This window comes from Furipterus horrens, unplaced genomic scaffold, assembly GCF_987537825.1.
Source record: "Furipterus horrens unplaced genomic scaffold, mFurHor1.1.pri manual_scaffold_12, whole genome shotgun sequence".
In the NCBI taxonomy this organism is placed as follows: Eukaryota; Metazoa; Chordata; class Mammalia; order Chiroptera; family Furipteridae; genus Furipterus; species Furipterus horrens.
In genome coordinates this window covers 45,693,519-45,712,481 of record NW_028327182.1, presented here as the reverse complement: position 1 = coordinate 45,712,481, position 18,963 = coordinate 45,693,519, and the positions used below count along the sequence as shown (strand labels likewise).

General features: G+C 41.1%; 1 protein-coding gene across 3 annotated transcripts in view; it reads left to right on the top strand.

The window, feature by feature from the left end:
* Positions 1 to 18,963, top strand: part of ENOX1 (ecto-NOX disulfide-thiol exchanger 1) — a 303,179-nt gene that overhangs the window by 166,955 nt on the left and 117,261 nt on the right. For all 3 annotated transcript variants that reach the window (XM_090258345.1, XM_090258343.1, XM_090258342.1), the window contains one exon: positions 1,042 to 1,226. In XM_090258345.1, coding sequence (XP_090114471.1) covers positions 1,042 to 1,226 — 185 coding nt within the window. The remainder of the gene's footprint in view (positions 1 to 1,041; positions 1,227 to 18,963) is intronic.

The window sequence follows — 18,963 nt, the reverse complement described above, 5'->3', positions numbered from 1 at the left end:
AATAGCCTGGTGACTGAGAGCCAGCAGCCTGGGTGTGAACACTGTGTTACTCACTGTGTGGGATCAGACAAATCCTCTGACTTTTCTGTGCCCTGTTATTCTCATCTGTTAAGAGGGGATAAAGCAGCCACTGTGTCATAGGTCTGATGGGGGTTAGTTATAAAAGTGAGTTAGTGCATATGAAGCTCTTGGCCCAGTGTCCATTATGTATGGTGAGTGTCCAGCCAGGTAATATTCATATCAGAGAGACCACAAAGCAATTGGCTGGAATGTGGGGGGTGGGGGTCCCTATCCTTGATTTCCTTTAATCATTAACTCTTCTTTCTTACTCAGTTTCAGTTGTTTCTGAAGCCTTGAGGTATGTAAGACCCTGTGAGAATGGTCTCAGTTTCTCAGTAAATGGAGATGGGACTGAGGTCTGAATCTACATATAGAGAGCTTCAGGTTTCAGGAGGGAATATTAGAGTAATCACTCAGCCTTGTAGAGAAAGGGTGTTTTAATCTGTTGGTGAAACAGATGAAACTAGGTTACCATTCTGATAAGAGTTAGAGAAAAACAGTTTGTGCAATTTGTCCCAGCAGTGGAGCAGGGGGGATGGTGTGCATATAAATTCCGCCCTCCCACGGGCTGCTGCTGCCGCCTCAACCTGTGGAGCTGATTGTGTGAAAGAAGGCGGCTCCCCGAGGAGCTAAGCAGCCCTGCGGAAAGGGAGAGGACAGCAGTGTGGCAGATGCAACTGCTGCCCAGAATGCTGAATGCTAACCTTGCTGATCTACACATACTGATTTCCAAGAGAGTGCCTAGGATGGGGGACAGGTCAAGACACACACAAAAACAAGACAAATAAAATAGATGAAAATTGCAAAAGAACTAATGCTCACCCACTGCACAGAGCCCTGGAATAAGGCGTTTCAGTTTTACTTCTAAGGTGGTAAGAAACAAGGCACGTTATGAATTTGGGTGAGACTCATTTTCCCTAGAAGGCCACTCAGTCTCAGCAGAAAGTAACCCCCTTGAATGCAATTCTGTTTGTCCTCCAGCCCTGGCTGCTCAGGCCTACGCTCTGAAAGAGGAAAACGACAGTCTCCGCTGGCAGCTGGATGCCTACAGGAATGAAGTGGAGCTGCTGAAACAAGAAAAGGAACAGCTTTTCCGAGCAGAAGAGAACCTCACCAAGGACCAGCAGCTCCAGTTCCTGCAGCAGACCATGCAAGGCATGCAGCAGGTAGGCGCCGTGGTTTTGTCTGAAAGGGATGGGTGTATTCAGTGGGAGTGAAATGACAGCCATTTGCAAGACAGGTGAAGGAGAAGAAACAACGACTGAAAAGCTAAGTTACTGGGACAGGAAAGTGCTGATGACTGTTTGTGGGAGGGTAGAACCTGCAGAAAACCTAAGCTGAAGAAGTACGTTGGGGAAATGCACCCTCAAGGTAGGAAATACAGGAAGAAAGTGTAGGCAGTGGGAAAGTTTGCATAGGAAATTTAGCCTTACAGCAAATGGCCAGGGTGTCCCTATCCTCACACAAGTGCTTTGTAATCTTAGGACTTTAAAATTGAAAGTGTGCTGACTGATTTTACAAAAGCATAGAGAGTTTTTTTCAAGATCAATGAAAATGTAAGCTATATTGTTTCCACTTCTTCTGGATTATACTTAGGATCTAGTCAGGTTCCATGAACACACTACATATTTAAGATATTTTTGTTGATGGGTTGAATAAAGCACTAGAATTTGGATAATAGGCAACTTTAGAAATAAGGCAGTATCTGTGCTTTAGTTAAAGAATGCCAGACATCAGTCTTGCACACTCAAGTTAAAGATGTATATTTCCAGCAATTACTAGAAGGAGGCAGAGGCCGTCGGCTTCCGAAGGCGGGGATGGAAGATGGACTGTGTGAAATGAGGGGATGAAAGGAGGGCAAACCTGAGCCCTGGTGGTGGGGGGTCCACAACAAAGATTCATAGCTATATTTATATATGAAAACATCCATTGATATCTGATATACTAGGGTGCTTGGGGCTTTGAGTTATCATAGAATAACATAGCATAAACTATCATCATACATGGGTATTTTTATGCCTCCAAATATGTAAATCTAACCACTCTTTTCTGGCAAAGAAAAGAAAATTTTTAAGCAAGGGAAATGTAAGTAGAATAATGGGAAGTTAAATATATAATGAATAATATTTTTAAAAATTCCTCCATCCCTATTGACTGCTATCTAAGATCAAGAGCATGACTTGCTTACCAAACTATCTTAGTGACTAGAGGAGGCTGCTACAGAAACACAAAGCAGGGAAAAATAATTGAGAAAAAGGGATATGAAAAAGAAGTAAGGATTAGGATATAAACAAGTTAATGACTAAGTCACAGAAATTATGTCTTGAACATCTCCTGCTATTTTAAAGCAATTTTTGAATCTTGGCTTTGAGTGGTGACTGATTGATGTTCACAGAGTGTGTTAGACAAATCAATGAGATTCAGAGGTAAGAGCCTGCCAGGAAAATGTCATTAGGTCATGGCTCAGGTCTCTGCACTTGGAAATCGGTGTGACAGCTGCTATGCAAGGCTCCTGGGGTTGTCCAGATGCCCCAAACTGGGTGTGTGATGGTGCCCTTGCCAGAGGGAAAGTCTGTCAATTTCCCCAAAAACCATGACGCCAGACCTAGCCCACAAGCTACTAGTCAAACCTCCCACAACCGGCCCTCTTTTCTGCCAGGAAAGATTATCCTAGTTGCTTTAAAAGTTAATAAAACCTTTAAGGTGTTGAAGATTCAAATCTGAGAAAAGTCAGAGGAGATGAGAGTGAGTTCATCAGTGAAGGAAAGCTGTGGTGGGGCAGCAGCGCCAGGCATGCACAGCCAGGGGCCCAGTCCACACTGGAGCAGTGTTACAAACTGCCACCTCCGTACAGCCCCTTAAAGGAGTATCTGCTTGCTGCAGAATCGTCTTATCAGGAGGAAATTTATTTTTGTATAGTTTTTTGTTTGTTTGTTTTGGGAGGATTTGTTTTGGGTTTTGTCTGGTTTGGTTTGGTTTAAACAACAGAAATTTACTCTCTCACAGTTATAGTAGTTATAAGTACAAGGTCAAGATCCTGGCAGGGTTGGTTCCCCGAGGGCTGGGAGGGAGGATGTGTTCTGAGGCTCTCCCCTAGCTTGTGGTGGTCAGGTGGTGATCCTGTCCTTCCTTGGCTTGTAGACACATCACCTGCTTTCTGCCTTTTTCACATGGTGTTCTCCCTGTGTGTGCCCAAATTTTTATTTTTCATGATGACACAATTTGTATAGGATTAAGGGGCCCATGCATCCAGTATGACCTCAGCTTAACTAATGACATCTGCAATGATTCTCTTTTCAAATAAGGTCACTTTCTGAGGTGCAGAGTTTTAGAACTTCACCATATACATTTGTCAGGGGAGACGCAGTTCAATCACTAACAGACACACACAGTGGATAGTCAGAATGTATTTGTTGAATAGAGGAATGGATGGACAAAGGCATGGAAGCAAGCACTAGCATGGTGCCTGTGAGGAACTCTGGGCTATTTGGGATTCTAAGGTCATAAACAGCAAGGCAGGGAATGGTTAAGAGCTGCCACTCTGGAGGTACACAGATGCAGGCCCTCCTTAGCACATGGGAAGCACTAACCTAGGGCTAGTGGATATGATTTTAATTTTTACAGGTTGTCAGGTGGGTGCAAGGCAATCTCTGCAGTAACCCATCTTTAATATAGTTTTAAAATATATGTGCTTGTTAAGATTTATATTTCTACCTTAAAAGCATTTTGAATAAATTTCCACAACTTGCTAATTTGAGCCCCACTGCAAAGAATTCTCCTAACTTTGAAACCTACTCTCAGTCTGTACACCATCCACTTTTTAAATTAGAAAAGCATGATGTCATGGGAAAGTCAAGAGGTAGAGGAAAGGTCAGTCCCCCACTTGTCATTGTTTCAGCAATCCAGCTATGGGAAATTACTTCTGTAACAAACAAGAGAAAATTAAGAGTCTTAACCTTAGAACTAGCATAAAATTTTTAGAATTGCCTTTAAATTTAGCCAAAAAATTTCTAGCTTTTCTTCTTTTAATCCCTTATGTTTACTGACATCACAGGGTTTCTCATATGTTCATGAAGAAAACATGGCCAAGATTCCTAAAAATGAAAAGCCCTTGGGTGACTTCGTCTGGTTGTTTCTCAGTCTGCCCCTACATGTGAGTCATAATTTAATATCACAGGTTTCAATAATAGCTTGCAGCTATGGTAACACGGTAGCCTTTCCCTGACTTAAACCAGCAATAGAATTAAACTGTCTTTGCTACAGGGATAGTGAGGTTGTTGGCTTTCATTTGTATCTTTAGGTATACAATGAAAAATAACACATATTTTAAACTCATTTATCTTCAGATTACCACACTGAACTGTAGTCTTAGGTTTATTGAGGTTAAAAAAAAATACATACAATATAAATACTCTTAGGGGTACAGTTCAATGAATTTTGAGAAATTCATACCCTCATATATTATGTAACCACTACCACCACAGTCAATGTATAAAACAGTTCCATCATCACCCAAAAATTCCCTTAGACCCCTATTTAGTTAACCTCATTCTTGGCAACCACTAATTTGTCATCTACTCTTACAGTTATACCTTTTGCAGAATGTCAGGTAAGTGGAATCATATAATATGCAACAGTTTGAGTCTGGCTTCTTTCACTCAGCATAATGAATCTGAGATTCATCCATGTTGCTGTATAAGTTCATTCCTTCTCATGCTGAATACTATTCCGTTGTATGGAAGAGCCATAATTTGTTTATCTCATCATCAGTTCACAGACATTTGGGTGATTTCCTGTTTGGGGAAATTATGAATAAATTTGCTGTAAATATTCACTTACAAGCTTTTTGTTTGGATGTAATTTTTCATTTCCCTTGGGTAAATACCTAGGGGGAAGATTGCTGGGTCATCTGGTTAGTGTGTTTAACTTTTTAAGAAACTGATGAACTGTGTATTCCCATGGAACTACATGAGAATTTCAGTTGTTCTGTGTCTCTGTCAGTCAGTTTGTTTATTTTTAGCCACTATAGTAAGTATACAGTGGTGTCTTATTATGGTTTTAACCACACCTAAATTTAGACAATATTTGTATATTCATTTTGAAGATAGATCAATATATTGTATTTTAAAATAACCAACTTAAAATCAGAGCTATTTTTAAAATATGTACATTTATTCTTTTTTTGAGAAAGAGGGAGAGAGAGAGAAAAACATGGGTGTGAGAGAGAAGCATTGATTGGTTGCCTCCCATACACTCCTGCACCCAGGGGTTGAACCCACAGCCTAGTTATGTGCCCTGACCAGAGATCGAACCCACAGAAAGAGAGATAAAAAAAGAAAGTGCATTAAAATTAGAACATCAGTAAATAGGTCTGGCCACTTATATTAAGTATCTCTTCTAAAATCTTCATTATACTATTCAATTACTTAGTAAATAATTAGCCATAGTACATAGTTTGCACTCAGTTGCTCTCTAAAATTCATATGTGATGAAGTCTGATGTGTACATGTCAAAATCAGGATAATTATGGCAGCAGAAGGTGGCTCTGGTGGTGAATGGGACTTTGACAGTGCTGGCTGTGGTGGCAATAAAGGCTATAGTGGTGAATGTGCCAGTGGTAAAGGTGGCTATGTTAGGCCTGGTGGTATTTTATATCATTAGAAAATTTTTGGACAGGTAGGTAAAATGTACATATCCAAGCAGAGGTGGATTAAGGTCGGTTGAGGCCCCGGGCGCAGAAGAAAATATTGGGCCCCTTAAAAAAAAGAGAGAGACAGGGAAAATAAAAATACATGTTAACCATATTTTTAAATAAATAAAAACTATTATGTACTATTTATTTATTAATTATTCATAAACTACAGAAATCCAGGTACTGATGTAACAACAGGAATTAATTTTATCTTAATATAATTTCAACAATAGGAATTAATTTTATTTTAATATAATTTCAACTTACCTGAATATTTATTTATATGCACAGAAAACTATTTTTAAAACCGTATGTGAAACAAGTACATATTTACAAACTAATTTACATCCCTGCGTATTTGCGTATATCGTTAAGTCTGCACTGCAGGAGAACCTTTGTAAGTACAAAGTAGCAAATATGATTCTATTGCTCCAATGAGTGGTAGTGCAGCTGCACGGGGCCTATGCAGTGTAGTATGTGTATAGTATGCAGCATAGCAATGAAATAATGAAAATAAGTGAATATAAACATACTATCAGGTATTACCACCAATTGTAAACTCGTACATAATTAAAATTGCGCATATGAAACCAAACTTGGGGTCATTACAAAAAAGTGTAAAGTTAGGGTTTTTTGGGGCCCTTCAGAATTCAGGGCCCAGGGTGCGTGCCCGGTGCATCCACCATTAAATCCGCCTCTGTATCCAAGAAAAGTTTATTTATTTTTTATTTTCTTATTTTTATTTATCTTTAGAGAGAGGGAGAAAGAAAGGGAGAGAAACATTGATATGCAGGCTGCCTTTTGCACGCCCCCAACTGGAGACCTGGCTTACAGCCCAGGCATGTGCCATGACTGGGAATTGAACCAGAGAACTTTTAGTTTGTGGGACGATGTCCAGTCCACTGAGCCACACCAGTCAGGGCGTAGACAAGAAAATTTTAGAGAATTCTTTTTATTTCTGGGGAAAAAAAAAAAAGCTTGTGCCTTAAAAATTGTGAAAATCCTGAAAAGCCTAGCAGGCCCGCTGCTCCCAGCAGACATCAAAAGGTGGTGCTAAAGCCCTGGCCAGTGTGGCTCTGTTGGTTGGAGCATTGTCCCCAGTGCTGAAAGGCTGCAGGTTCAATTCCTGGTCAGGGCACATACCTAGGTTATGGGTTCGATCCCCTGGTGAGGCAACCAATTGATGTTTCTCTCTCATATCAATGTTTCTCTCTTTCTCTTCCTCTCTCTCTAGAGGCAATGAAATAACAGCCTGATACTATGCTTATTATTCTTTTTCTCTTATTATCTGTTTAAACTTTATCTTTTATCTTTTCTATTGAAGTTTCTAGTTGATACATTATTTTATTTACAAATGTTATTTTTTTCTTTGATTATTATCTCTTCATGAAATCTTATTTTTATTTTTTTGGTTGCCTTATCTTCTCAAATCTTTTTGAGAAACTAATCAGAATTTTTTAAAATTCTCTTTGTTCCTGAATCATTTCTATGTATTCCAGAACTGGTTGTTTGGTTTTTGAATCTCACCCTGTCTCTCATGCTACAGGTTTCTTCTCATGTGAGGGGATGCTTGGTAGTCTGTTTGTGATTGAGAGTGAAAGGCTCAGTTTACTTTCTGAGGAAATTGTGTGGGTTTGCTCACTGCTGAGTCCAGGTCTCCTCCCCACACGGAGTCTTCCTCCCATGCATGACAGCTGACTGGCAGTCTTCATTTTCAAAAGAGTTGGAGATCCTACAAAGTCCATAATCTGTCCTACACTAGCAACTCCCTAGAACTCCCTTCCCATTCTCTTTGTTTTTTAAAGTTTATTCTTTGACAGACATTTTAATTGAGTGTCTGGAGAAAGGGAAAACAAAAAGTAAATACCCATGGACTATGTCTGACATGTGAACAACAACAAAAAAAAAACATTTCAAGAGCTTTTAACTTCAATGCATCCCTTGAATGAATTCTGATTGGCATGTGGGCCAGTGAGGGAGCCAGGGGAAGAGTATTACAAGTTACTCTGGCTGGACTTCCAGTCAAGATGACAGCAGAGGTAAACACAGCTCACCTCCTCACACAACCACATCAGAATTACAACTAAAATATAGAACAACCATCACTCAGAACCATGAGAAATCTACTTAAATGAAAGTATGACAGCTACGAAGTTAAAGAAATCTCATCCATCCAGACTGGTAGGAGGGGAAGAGATGTGGAAAAAGCTGCTCCTACATCCATATGTGGTGGATAAAAATTCAGGAGAGATAACTCAGGAGCGAGGAATCCCAGCCCTATACCAGGACCCTCAGCCCAGGGTTCCAGTGCCAGGAGACAAGTCCCCATTCTTCTGGCTGCAAAATCCATCAGAGATTGAGTTGGAAGAAACTGCTAAAGTTCCTCTTAAAGAACCCACACATGAACTTACTCAGGCTCACTCCCTCTGAGCCCCAGCATGGGGGTATCAGCTTGAAAGGCACCAGTGACATACAGGGAGTAACTGAAGTGTTTGACATCAAGGCAAGAGCTGGGGGACAGCTTTCTCCCAGACAGAAAGGCAGGCAAAGACCATTGTTCCTTTCCAACCCCCCCCCCACACACACACACACACAGAGCCACAGAGCCAGCAACTGGTGCCATATCTGAGGCTCCATCAATCTGGCTAACACTGCTTGCCTGCCCTGGAGATTCCCTGAGGCTCTGTCCCACCCAACTTAGAGCTATAAACAGTGACTTTCCCATATGAATGGCTGTTCTTGGCTCATGCTTCACAACTTCCTAAATCCTTACAAATGAACAACAATGAGCCACTGTTGAAGGGACTTATATAAATAAGAAGAAGATCAAAACTAGGAACAAGAAAATGGCAATGAATACATATCTATCAACAATTAAATCTAAAAAACAAACTAAGCAAACAAGAACAGAGACAGGATCATGGATATGGAGAGTGTTTTGATGGTTGCCAGATGGGTGAGGTGTGGGGAATGGGTGAAGAGGTGAGGGGATTAAGAATAGCCATGGGTTGTCAAGTACAGTATAGGAAATGAGGTAACCAAAGAATTTACACGCATGGCTTGTGGACATGAACAATGGTGTGGGGATTGCCTGAGGGAGTGGGGGGCTGCTGGGTGGAGGGAAGGACAGGGGAAAAGCAGTTCTTCCTCTAGAATTTTTTTAAAGGAAAATGACACATGCAAAAGAAGAAGAAAAGAAAAAATTATTGATCTAAAAGAAAAAAATATAACATTTTTATAATAATAAATTATTTTTTAAGAGCTTTTGCAAAATATTTAGATAAATGAACTAGATGTAGAATGTGAAAATTAAAGATTGATTTGTTTGAAATTTACATGGTAATATATTGTGATGATATTTCTTCTAAGTAGGATTCTACCCTCAGGAACCTCAAAATTGTTCCATTGGAAGAGAATAGCACACACATAATGATCTGCTTGTTTACTCATTCAGGAAGAAGCATGTAACCATATAATCATAATATCTTTAATATATGAAAACATTATACATTAGTGCAGAAAATAATTCAGTGTCACTGGATGGGGAAAGAAAATCACATTATTACAGTATAGAGAAAGGGGCTTTCTTTTAGACTTTCATGTACAAGTAGGAAAAATTTAGTTTTAGAAAGTTCAAAAAATATGTGTGTATAAATATGTACTCACACAATTAAAAAAAAAATCTGGAATATTTATAAGCTGATTGCAGAGACATACCCCATGCTTGTTTGATTCTATTTCAATGACCCAGGTGAAGTTTCTCTCTTTTTAAATAGTAAACAACTCATTTCCCACATTCATATTAGAAGTTTTTTGACATTTTGGTAGAATCAGAAAAATAATAAAATGTACATTTCTCAGATGATGTGACTTTAAAAAGATTAAGGACTGGGCATCAGGGTTCACAGTAGCTGCAGATTTGGGGTCCATCATGGTCTTCTTTTCCTTTCACCGAGCTACCCCAGAGTTTGTCATTTTATTTTCTACCCATTCTTTAGCCAACTACCTTGGGATGGTGCCTTATAATAGCAGCACCATGATGGGGACAATAATCCTCATTTGCAGTGGCACTGTTCATTGGGTGGTTCATTGGGTCATTTAGAGAGTTCTTGCTGGCAGCATGCGGATTGCACTCTTTGGTGCATCGGAAGAAAGTATGTGTCCCACTTCATGGTAAGACTATTGAAGTCATGGTTGGTACATTTGGAATCAGAAATAGAAACCAATTCTTCAATTCTGGGTCCAGGGCTTTACATTACAAAGCCTTACTGTATGTTTGAAATGAGAACCTGACATCTGCTAAGGGGTTTGGGAGTTTAAAGCACATACCCGTTTGAATCTGGCCAAGATACAAGACTAAAAGTGAAGATAATGGAGAGGAAACGTCACTAAGCTTTTTAGCAGTTTCAAATAACAGTGGGCCACTGGCCACCTTGTTGTTTTCACTGAACAGAGGCCACAAGATAATGAAGAAGATAAGTTGCTTTTATGCCACGGAATGGGTGCTAAGCTTTTGCACAAGAGAATATAAACAGTGAACTGGTAGAAGGAGAAGGTTCTGTACAACTTCATGAGAATCAGCCTGTCTGAACCTCAGGTTTTTCATCTGGAGAAAGGGTGAATGGGTCCTGCCAACCTCAGTCAAAACTTACTGCAGTAGAATGAGGTTATATACGTGAACACACCTTGAAAAGCTATTATACAAATGCAAATTGTGATGGCCACATTCCAAGTGAAAATATGAAGAGACGCAGAGGTTTAAGAGAAGCCTCAGGGTTTACAGAGTAAGTCTGGAAAAATCCAGATCTGAGTTTCCTGATGCTGGGGCATTCTTGCCTTGCTTCTCTGCCCTTGACTGCAGGTGGGCTCACTTTGCACGGTTAACCCCTAAAAGCAGGTTCATGTTATTTCACACAATGCTCACAGCTCAGGAGTATGTGCTTATCCCAGTTTCTCAGATAACAAATTGAGACCTAGAGATGTCAAGGGCACAGCATGTACCTGGCAGAGTCAGAGTTCCAACCCTGTGTTCCCTTTCCCGGCAACTGCCTGCATTGTATGCTGATCGTGTGCTGCCGAGCATGTCATCACAAAAGCAGAGGACTCAGAAGCTCTTCCCTTCCTGTGCTTGTCGATTGCTAGAGATATTATTGGCAAAAGCCCGCTGCCTGTTTTCTGATTCTGCATCATAACTCCTAGTTTGATCTTTACATTAGTGGAGTGAGAGCTAGCAAAAAGAAATATGTAGCTTTTATTTATTAAATCTGCACTAGGAAATAAAACTCTTTGGGAAGGAAAAGTGAAGCCCTAATAAAATTAACAATGGGAGTCTTCATTGCGTCATTTGTTATTTGCTCTGCCATTGATGAATTTGATCATCAAATGCATCCTCATTAGCAACTGTCCTTTCTAAAAATAATGAGGTCACCAGACAAATTGATGTCGGAGCCAAGGGCAGAAATAATGGCATTGACCTGCACAACATTAAAGTCTTTTGGCTTCTTTCTTTTGCTGTTTGCCCCTGGATTCTGCGATAGGAAATAAGGCATCTTCTGTAGACTTAACAGCTATATGCAGGACAAAGGAACTCTGGTTTTCCTAACACCGTCAGCTGCAGTTGTTGAATGACCTTCACATGACCCTCCTTTCCACCACCTCTTAGAAATTGCCTCCTGACTTGTAGGCCATATCACACCAAGAGTGCCAGATTTATAGTGAAATGGATCTCTTCTTTAGTGCTATAAATCAAAACAGGCTTTTGCTGCAGACACATACTAGCCTTTTACTCTATTTCACCATTGTTGTCTCTCCCTCCAGCCACAGACACTAAAATGAGTCCTTGTGGCCTGGCCTTGACTTCATTTCTGTATAATCTGCCAATGCAAAGCAGCAACCTCATCCACGCTGTAGCCCTGAACCTGGGCACACACTGCCACCTGTATACAGCAGGTGTCATGCTCCCAGCCATACGCTATAATTCTCCATCTCTCAAATTGGGCTGCAGTTAGGAGGGAATTGTGCTGCCGGGCTTTCTCCGTGCAGCTGATTAGGAGAGGAAACATGAGAATTAGGAAGACCAGTCAATTTTCTTCTCATCAGAAATGAAGACTGTGAAGAGAAAGCAGGGAGAAATGTGGTAGGTGGGTAGGGGGGTAAAAGAATACAATGTGGAAACAATCTGAAAGGGGAAGAATGATTCTGAGGAAAAAATCCTTTGAGTAAGAGAATAAATAGAGAGGAAGAAATACCTAGATGGGAGTTGCAGTTTTTCTGGGTCTAGAATTGTCATTTTAATTTTTGTTTCATTTTCCTTTTTATAAAAGAATATATACTCATTGCAGAAAACTTGAAACATAAAAGAAGCACATAAAAGGGAACAAATCATTCCTAGTGTCACTACCCAGATAAAATATTGTTAATGTCTTCATATATCGTTTCAGTCTTCTCTCTATGCACTCATAAACATATAGGGGTAATCATTTTTAAATACTGACCAATGGAATAGCCAAGCTTAGTCAGTCACAGTTTCTGGAACTATCACCAAATTGTGGAATTGGGAATTCAGTTCCAAGATGTTGTTAGATGATTAGTTAAAGACCATGTTTTCTCCTCTGTTTAACAAAGCATCCTGAATAGTCATCAAGGGAAACTTAAAGTTAGTGCCCAATTTGGTCTTCACTTAACAGACCACCCATTTCACACAGCTGATCATTGGAAAGCCCCTGGCTCATGAAGTTTTTTTCTTTTCTTTTTTATTCCCCCTTATTTATTTTTTGTCTTTTTTTAAAGTATATTTTATTCTCTTGTTACAGTACGTAGTTCCCATTTTTACCCCTTTGCTACCCTCTGCCCAGTACCCCACTTCCCTCCAGCAATCCCACCCCTCTTAGTTCATGTCCATGGGTCGTGCATATAAGTTCTTTGGCTTCGTCCTTTCCTATATTATTCTTAACCTACCCCTGTCTATTTTGTACCAACCGATTATGCTTCTTGGTCCCTGCACCATTTCCCCATTTATCCCCTTCCCTCCTCCCAGCTGATAACCCTCCAAATGATCCCCATATCTATGATTCTGTTCCTATTCTGGTTTGCTTCATTGCATTTTGCTTTTATTTTTTAGATTCAGTTGTTGATAGTTGTGACTTTGTTGTCATTTTAGTGTTCATAGTTTTGATCTTCTTTTACTTAAGTCCCTTTGACATTTCATATAATAATGGCTTGGTGATGATGAACTCCTTTAGCTTCACCTTGTCTGGGAAGCACTTCATCTGCCCTTCCATTCTAAATGATAACTTTTCTGGATAGAGTATTCTTGGTTGTGGGTTCCTTTTCATCACATTGAACACTGCTTGCCAGTCCTTTCCTGCCTGCAAAGCATGCTCTGAGAAATCAGCTGATGGTCCTATAGTCACCCCCCTGTAGGCAACTCTCCACCTCCCTCTTGCTGCCCCCAGGACTCTGTCTTTATCTTTCACCTTTGGCACCTCAGTCCTGATGCATCCTGGTATGGTCCCCTCTGGGTTCAGCCCACCCAGGACCCTCCGTGCTTCCCGGACCTGTATGTCCATCTCCTCCTTCGCAAAATTTGGGAAGTTTTCCTCATTTTTTTCAATTCTTACTTCCTCGTTCTGCACCGATTGACTGCTTTTTCTTCCTGATGTTCCAAATAATTGATTTGAACCCTGGTTTCCTTCCCTTCACCATTGGTTTTGTGCAGATTTTCCTTCGTTTCACTTAGCATAGCCTTCACTTCTTCTCTTATGCATTTGCTGTACTCAAGCATATCTGTCAATCCTGTGAGCATCTTTATCACCAGTGTTTTGAACTCTGCATCTGTTAGGTTGTCTATCTCCTCATCTGTTAGGTTGGCTATCTCCTCGTCGCTTAGTTCTCCCACTGGAACCTTGATCCATTTCCTCTTTCGGGCCATACTTCTCTGTCTCCTCATTCTGACAGGCTCCTGTGTTTGTTTGCCTCCGCATCCCAGGTAGAAATGTCACTCCTGTTACATTGTAAGGGGTGCAGCTTTAGGGATTAGTCAGTACAGAGAAACCTGTTTCACCACGTTGTGGCACTGTATGTGGGGGAGGGGTCCGAGAGGGAACAATGCCACCTGCCCAGCACTCGTCCCTTTTCCAGGTACCTCTCCGACTTCTGCACTGGACTGGCGCCCCTCTAGCTGCTGCCCTTGCCATTGTTCCCAGAGTGGGTGGGTCTGTGGACGTTCTAGGACCGTGGGGGCCCTTTAAACAGGCAGACTCTGCTGAGACCTGCAGTTTCTGCCTCCACCCCAACCCCCACTGGTCTGCATAGTCAGAAGCAATGAGGTTTGATTATCCCCTGGTGCTGGGACTGTGAGCTGTGAGGTCCAGTGAGGAGCTGGGAATGCTCCCCAGGTGTCCCTCCTGATGTTTTAAAACGTGTGACTCTGCTTTTCATTGGTCTGCCGCTGCCGCCGCCGCCTCCACTACAGCTGCCATCACACCGTGTCCTCTCCGCCCCGGCTCTGCCCCTCCTACCTGTGTGGATGAGTATTTCTTTTTTATATCTTTGTTTGCTGGACTTCCATGCAGTTTGATTTTCTGGAACTTCTGGTTGTTTCTATTTTTGAGGTAGTTGTGTTCCTTCTTAGTTGTGGAGAGAGATGCAGTCTGTCTGTCTTCGTCTCCATCTTGGGTGGAAGACCTGGAATTACTCTTTTCAAATGTTCTAGGTATATTTGATACCTAGATACCAGTTTCCTATATATGCTCTGCTGATCAAACTTATAGGGGCTTAGTTCTATGGAAATGCATCATCAACTACAAACATTGGCAGGAAGAGCAAGAGAAAGGGAACAGCAGAACTGCTTATAAAATTGTCCTTATTCCCTGATATCTTCTAGGATCTTTAGCTGAAGAGTGTGACTGGCATGCTCCTCATTGTTCATGTCTCAATTTGTGACAGAGTCTTGCTTTCAACATTAGGAAAAACAATTGGGAAGAAATTTCAAGCACTGTACTGCCTGGTTTGGAGACTCCTCACCTTCCCTTTCTATGCCTTAGTTCCTTGGTAAGCATGGTACAAATAAAAACATCATTAAGGCTCCCAAAACATTTGGATAGTAGAAAGATGTTATCTGAATAGAAACATTGGTGACTGCATGTACACTCACACAGCAAGAGTGAAAGCATGATGGTTTATCTCCTGTGGCTGAAGTCCTTCTCTCAGAGTCCAAGGGCCAATGCAGGCTGCACTGAGTAAGGTCAGTGACTAGTGAGCTCTTTAGGATCTTCAACACCAGCAGAGAGCATTTGTGACCTTTAGAGACAGAATGACCTCATCAGTCCTTAAATTTCAGTAAATTTTTGTCCGAAAGCTAGTTCTACTCAGTCAATGAGATTAGATTATTATTTATTTGGGCCTAAGTAGGAAAAGCAGTGAAGATTAAGAATCAGGGAAGTTGGTTCAGACTTTTCAGTCCTGAGAATAAAAAGTGTGTAGTGACTCAACAATTTGTTCTTTCCTTCATTCATTTATTCAGATAGTTGTTGGATATAAAGTACTAAATTAGCCATAAAAGAATGGTCTTAGGTGTCAGAATTAGTTTCAACTCCAACATCAGAAGAAAAAAGAAACTAACACTTATTTAACATGTCAGGGGAAAATCACAGCCCCTGTGTCTCAACTCATTTTTTCCAGGGAGATAGGAGACAGATATAAATAAATGTCAAAGGAAAGCATTCTCAGAATGTAAGCAACTATGAAGAGGCATAGTGTGACTTTGAGGGCCAGGAATCGGAAGCCCTGGGCAGCGAGGTGAGACTGGAAGGGCAAGGGCCTCAGCTCAGTGACTTAACCTCACTAACTGGTTAAAACTAGAAAGGAAGTGGGCCAACTTAGGGCCCACTAATACCCCTCCTAGTTTTAACATACTGCAATGTACATTGCAGTCCTCACACTGTAACAACAGTGGTAAAATTGAGCCCAAATCTAGTTTAAATTTTCTATCTAATGCAGAATCCCCATTATCATTGCATTCTCTCATGCTTTCTTACTGTGAGTGGTCCATGTAGCCAAAGTAAAGAATGTGTTTCGCATGAGAAATAATCAGCGAATTGTGGGCTTAAAATCAAGCAATTCAATCACCAGCTGGGCATAAAGACCAGTCTAATCAGCTAAGTCCCAAGCACCCATGAGGGAAAGACCAGACCTGGGAGTGCTTCTTGAATATCTGGAGATTCTCTGAGATCAATCTGAGCTCATATAGCAGATGTAGAGTGGAGAAACCACATCATGAACCCCTGTTTTTTCCTTTATCCCCAAATGATAAATAGGAGGATTACTGGGGAAGGAAGATTATAGTTGTAAAGAGAAACCCAGCATAACAGCTTTTTTATGGATTTTACAATTAGGTCATTACCAAAACATTCCTGAAATAAATTGAGTAGCACTGGATAGGAAGTACAAAGCACAAGGGCAGAAATATAAACCCAGGAGAAAAGAAGACAAGGAGCACAGAGAATTAGTGAGGCACAAAGCTGCAGAATACCACTCTGCTTACATGGCTGAAATGACTTACTCAGGACAAAATATAAATCACAGGTGAAAATATGCATCTCTAACACTGTGAATGAGAGTCCCCATGCTTGCCATTAAAACCCCTCTGATTGGAATACCTGAGTAATACCCAACTTAAAATTAAGGTGGTGGTGTTGGTGGAAGACATTAAAAATGGAATATGTATGCATTGGCCCACAGCAGAATAAATTAAGAGAACAAAACAAATAAGAAAAGGGGGATAATAAAACTTTGAAAAGTTACTCTGCCCGTCCTTCATTTATAAGCATTACTTGAAACACTCATTCCTTGGAAACCTATTGTACAACCAGACTTCAAGTATATTGCTTCCTTTTCTATCAATTCCAGCACTTCCACCAAATAAAGCTGTTGAGACTATGATGTGTGTGTGTGGTGGTGCGGGGGGGGGGGGGGGTAGGAAAAGAAGGCACAGAGACACACAGAGATGAAACAGAAACCACAAAAACTTGGAGGTGATTACCAATCTAAGGAAGTTCCACCAGGAAAAGATGGAAGCATAGACAGACACGCTGTGTCTCCCTCCACAACTAAGAAGGTATACAACTACTTAAAAACTAGAAACAACCAGAAGTCCCAGAAAATCAAACTGCATGTAAGTCCAGCAAATGAAGATATAAAAAAGAAATACTCATCCACACAGGTAGGAGGGGCGAAGCCAGGGCCAAGAGGATGCGGTATGGAGGCAGCAGTAGAGGCAGCAGCACTGGCAGCAGCAGCAGGCTGGCAGAAAGTGCAGTCACACGTTTTAAAAAGTCTGGAGGGACACCTAGGGAGTGTTCCCAGCTCCTCACTGGACCTCATAGCTCACAGTCCCAGCACTGGGGAAAATCAAGCCTCATTGCTTCTGACTATGCAGACCAGTGGGGGTTGGGGTGGAGGCAGAAACTGCAGGTCTCAGCAGAGTCTGCCTATTTAAAGGGCCCCCACGGTCCTAGAACGTCCACAGACCCACCCACTCTGGGAACAATGGCAAGGGCAGCAGCTAGAGGGGCGCCAGTCCAGTGCAGAAGTCGGAGAGGTACCTGGAAAAGGGACGAGTGCTGGGCAGGTGGCATTGTTCCCTCTCGGACCCCTCCCCCACATACAGTGCCACAACGTGGTGAAACAGGTTTCTCTGTACTGACTAATCCCTAAAGCTGCACCCCTTACAATGTAACAGGAGTGACATTTCTACCTGGGATGCGGAGGCAAACAAACACAGGAGCCTGTCAGAATGAGGAGACAGAGAAGTATGGCCCGAAAGAGGAAATGGATCAAGGTTCCAGTGGGAGAACTAAGCGACGAGGAGATAGCCAACCTAACAGATGAGGAGATAGACAACCTAACAGATGCAGAGTTCAAAACACTGGTGATAAAGATGCTCACAGGATTGACAGATATGCTTGAGTACAGCAAATGCATAAGAGAAGAAGTGAAGGCTATGCTAAGTGAAACGAAGGAAAATCTGCACAAAACCAATGGTGAAGGGAAGGAAACCAGGGTTCAAATCAATTATTTGGAACATCAGGAAGAAAAAGCAGTCAATCGGTGCAGAACGAGGAAGTAAGAATTGAAAAAAATGAGGAAAACTTCCCAAATTTTGCGAAGGAGGAGATGGACATACAGGTCCGGGAAGCACGGAGGGTCCTGGGTGGGCTGAACCCAGAGGGGACCATACCAGGATGCATCAGGACTGAGGTGCCAAAGGTGAAAGATAAAGACAGAGTCCTGGGGGCAGTAAGAGAGAGGTGGAGAGTTGCCTACAGGGGGTGACTATAGGACCATCAGCTGATTTCTCAGAGCATACTTTGCAGGCAGAAAGGGACTGGCAAGCAGTGTTCAATGTGATGAAAAGCAATCTAAAACCAAGATTACTCTATTCAGCAAAGCTATCATTTAGACAAGGTGAAGCTAAAGGAGTTCATCATCACCAAATCATTATTTAATTAAATGTCAAAGGGACATACTTAAGAAAAAGAAGATCAAACTATGAACACTAAAATGACAACAAAGTCACAACTATCAACAACTGAATCTAAAAAATAAAAGCAAAATGCAACGAAGCAAACCAGAATAGGAACAGAATCATAGATATGGGGATCATTTGGAGGGTTATCAGCTGGGAGGAGGGAAGGGGATAAATGGGGAAATGGTTCAGGGACTAAGAAGCATAATCGGTTGGTACAAAATAGACAGGGGTATGTTAAAAATAATATAGGAAAGGATGAAGCCAAAGAACTTACATGCACGACCCATGGACATGAAATAAGAGGGGTGGGATTGCTGGAGTGAAGGGGAGTACTGGGCAGAAGGAAGTAAAGGGTAAAAAAATTGGAAGTACTCTAGCAACATAATCTATAAAATATATTTTTAAAAAATAGTAATTTTATGCTGGACCTAAAGCAAGTCTCAGCAAATTTCAAAAGAATGTGTTCATATTTTCTAAGCACAGTAAGATATTTAGAAATCAATGTCACATGTGATAACTCAAACAATCCTATATATTTGGAAATTTAAATATATACACCTGAATCCATTGGTCCACAAAGAAACCAGAATTATAGTTTTAAAATATTTAGAAATAATTGATAATTAAAATACAGCATATCAAAACTTGTGGAATTCAGCTAAAACAGAACCTAGAGGGAAAA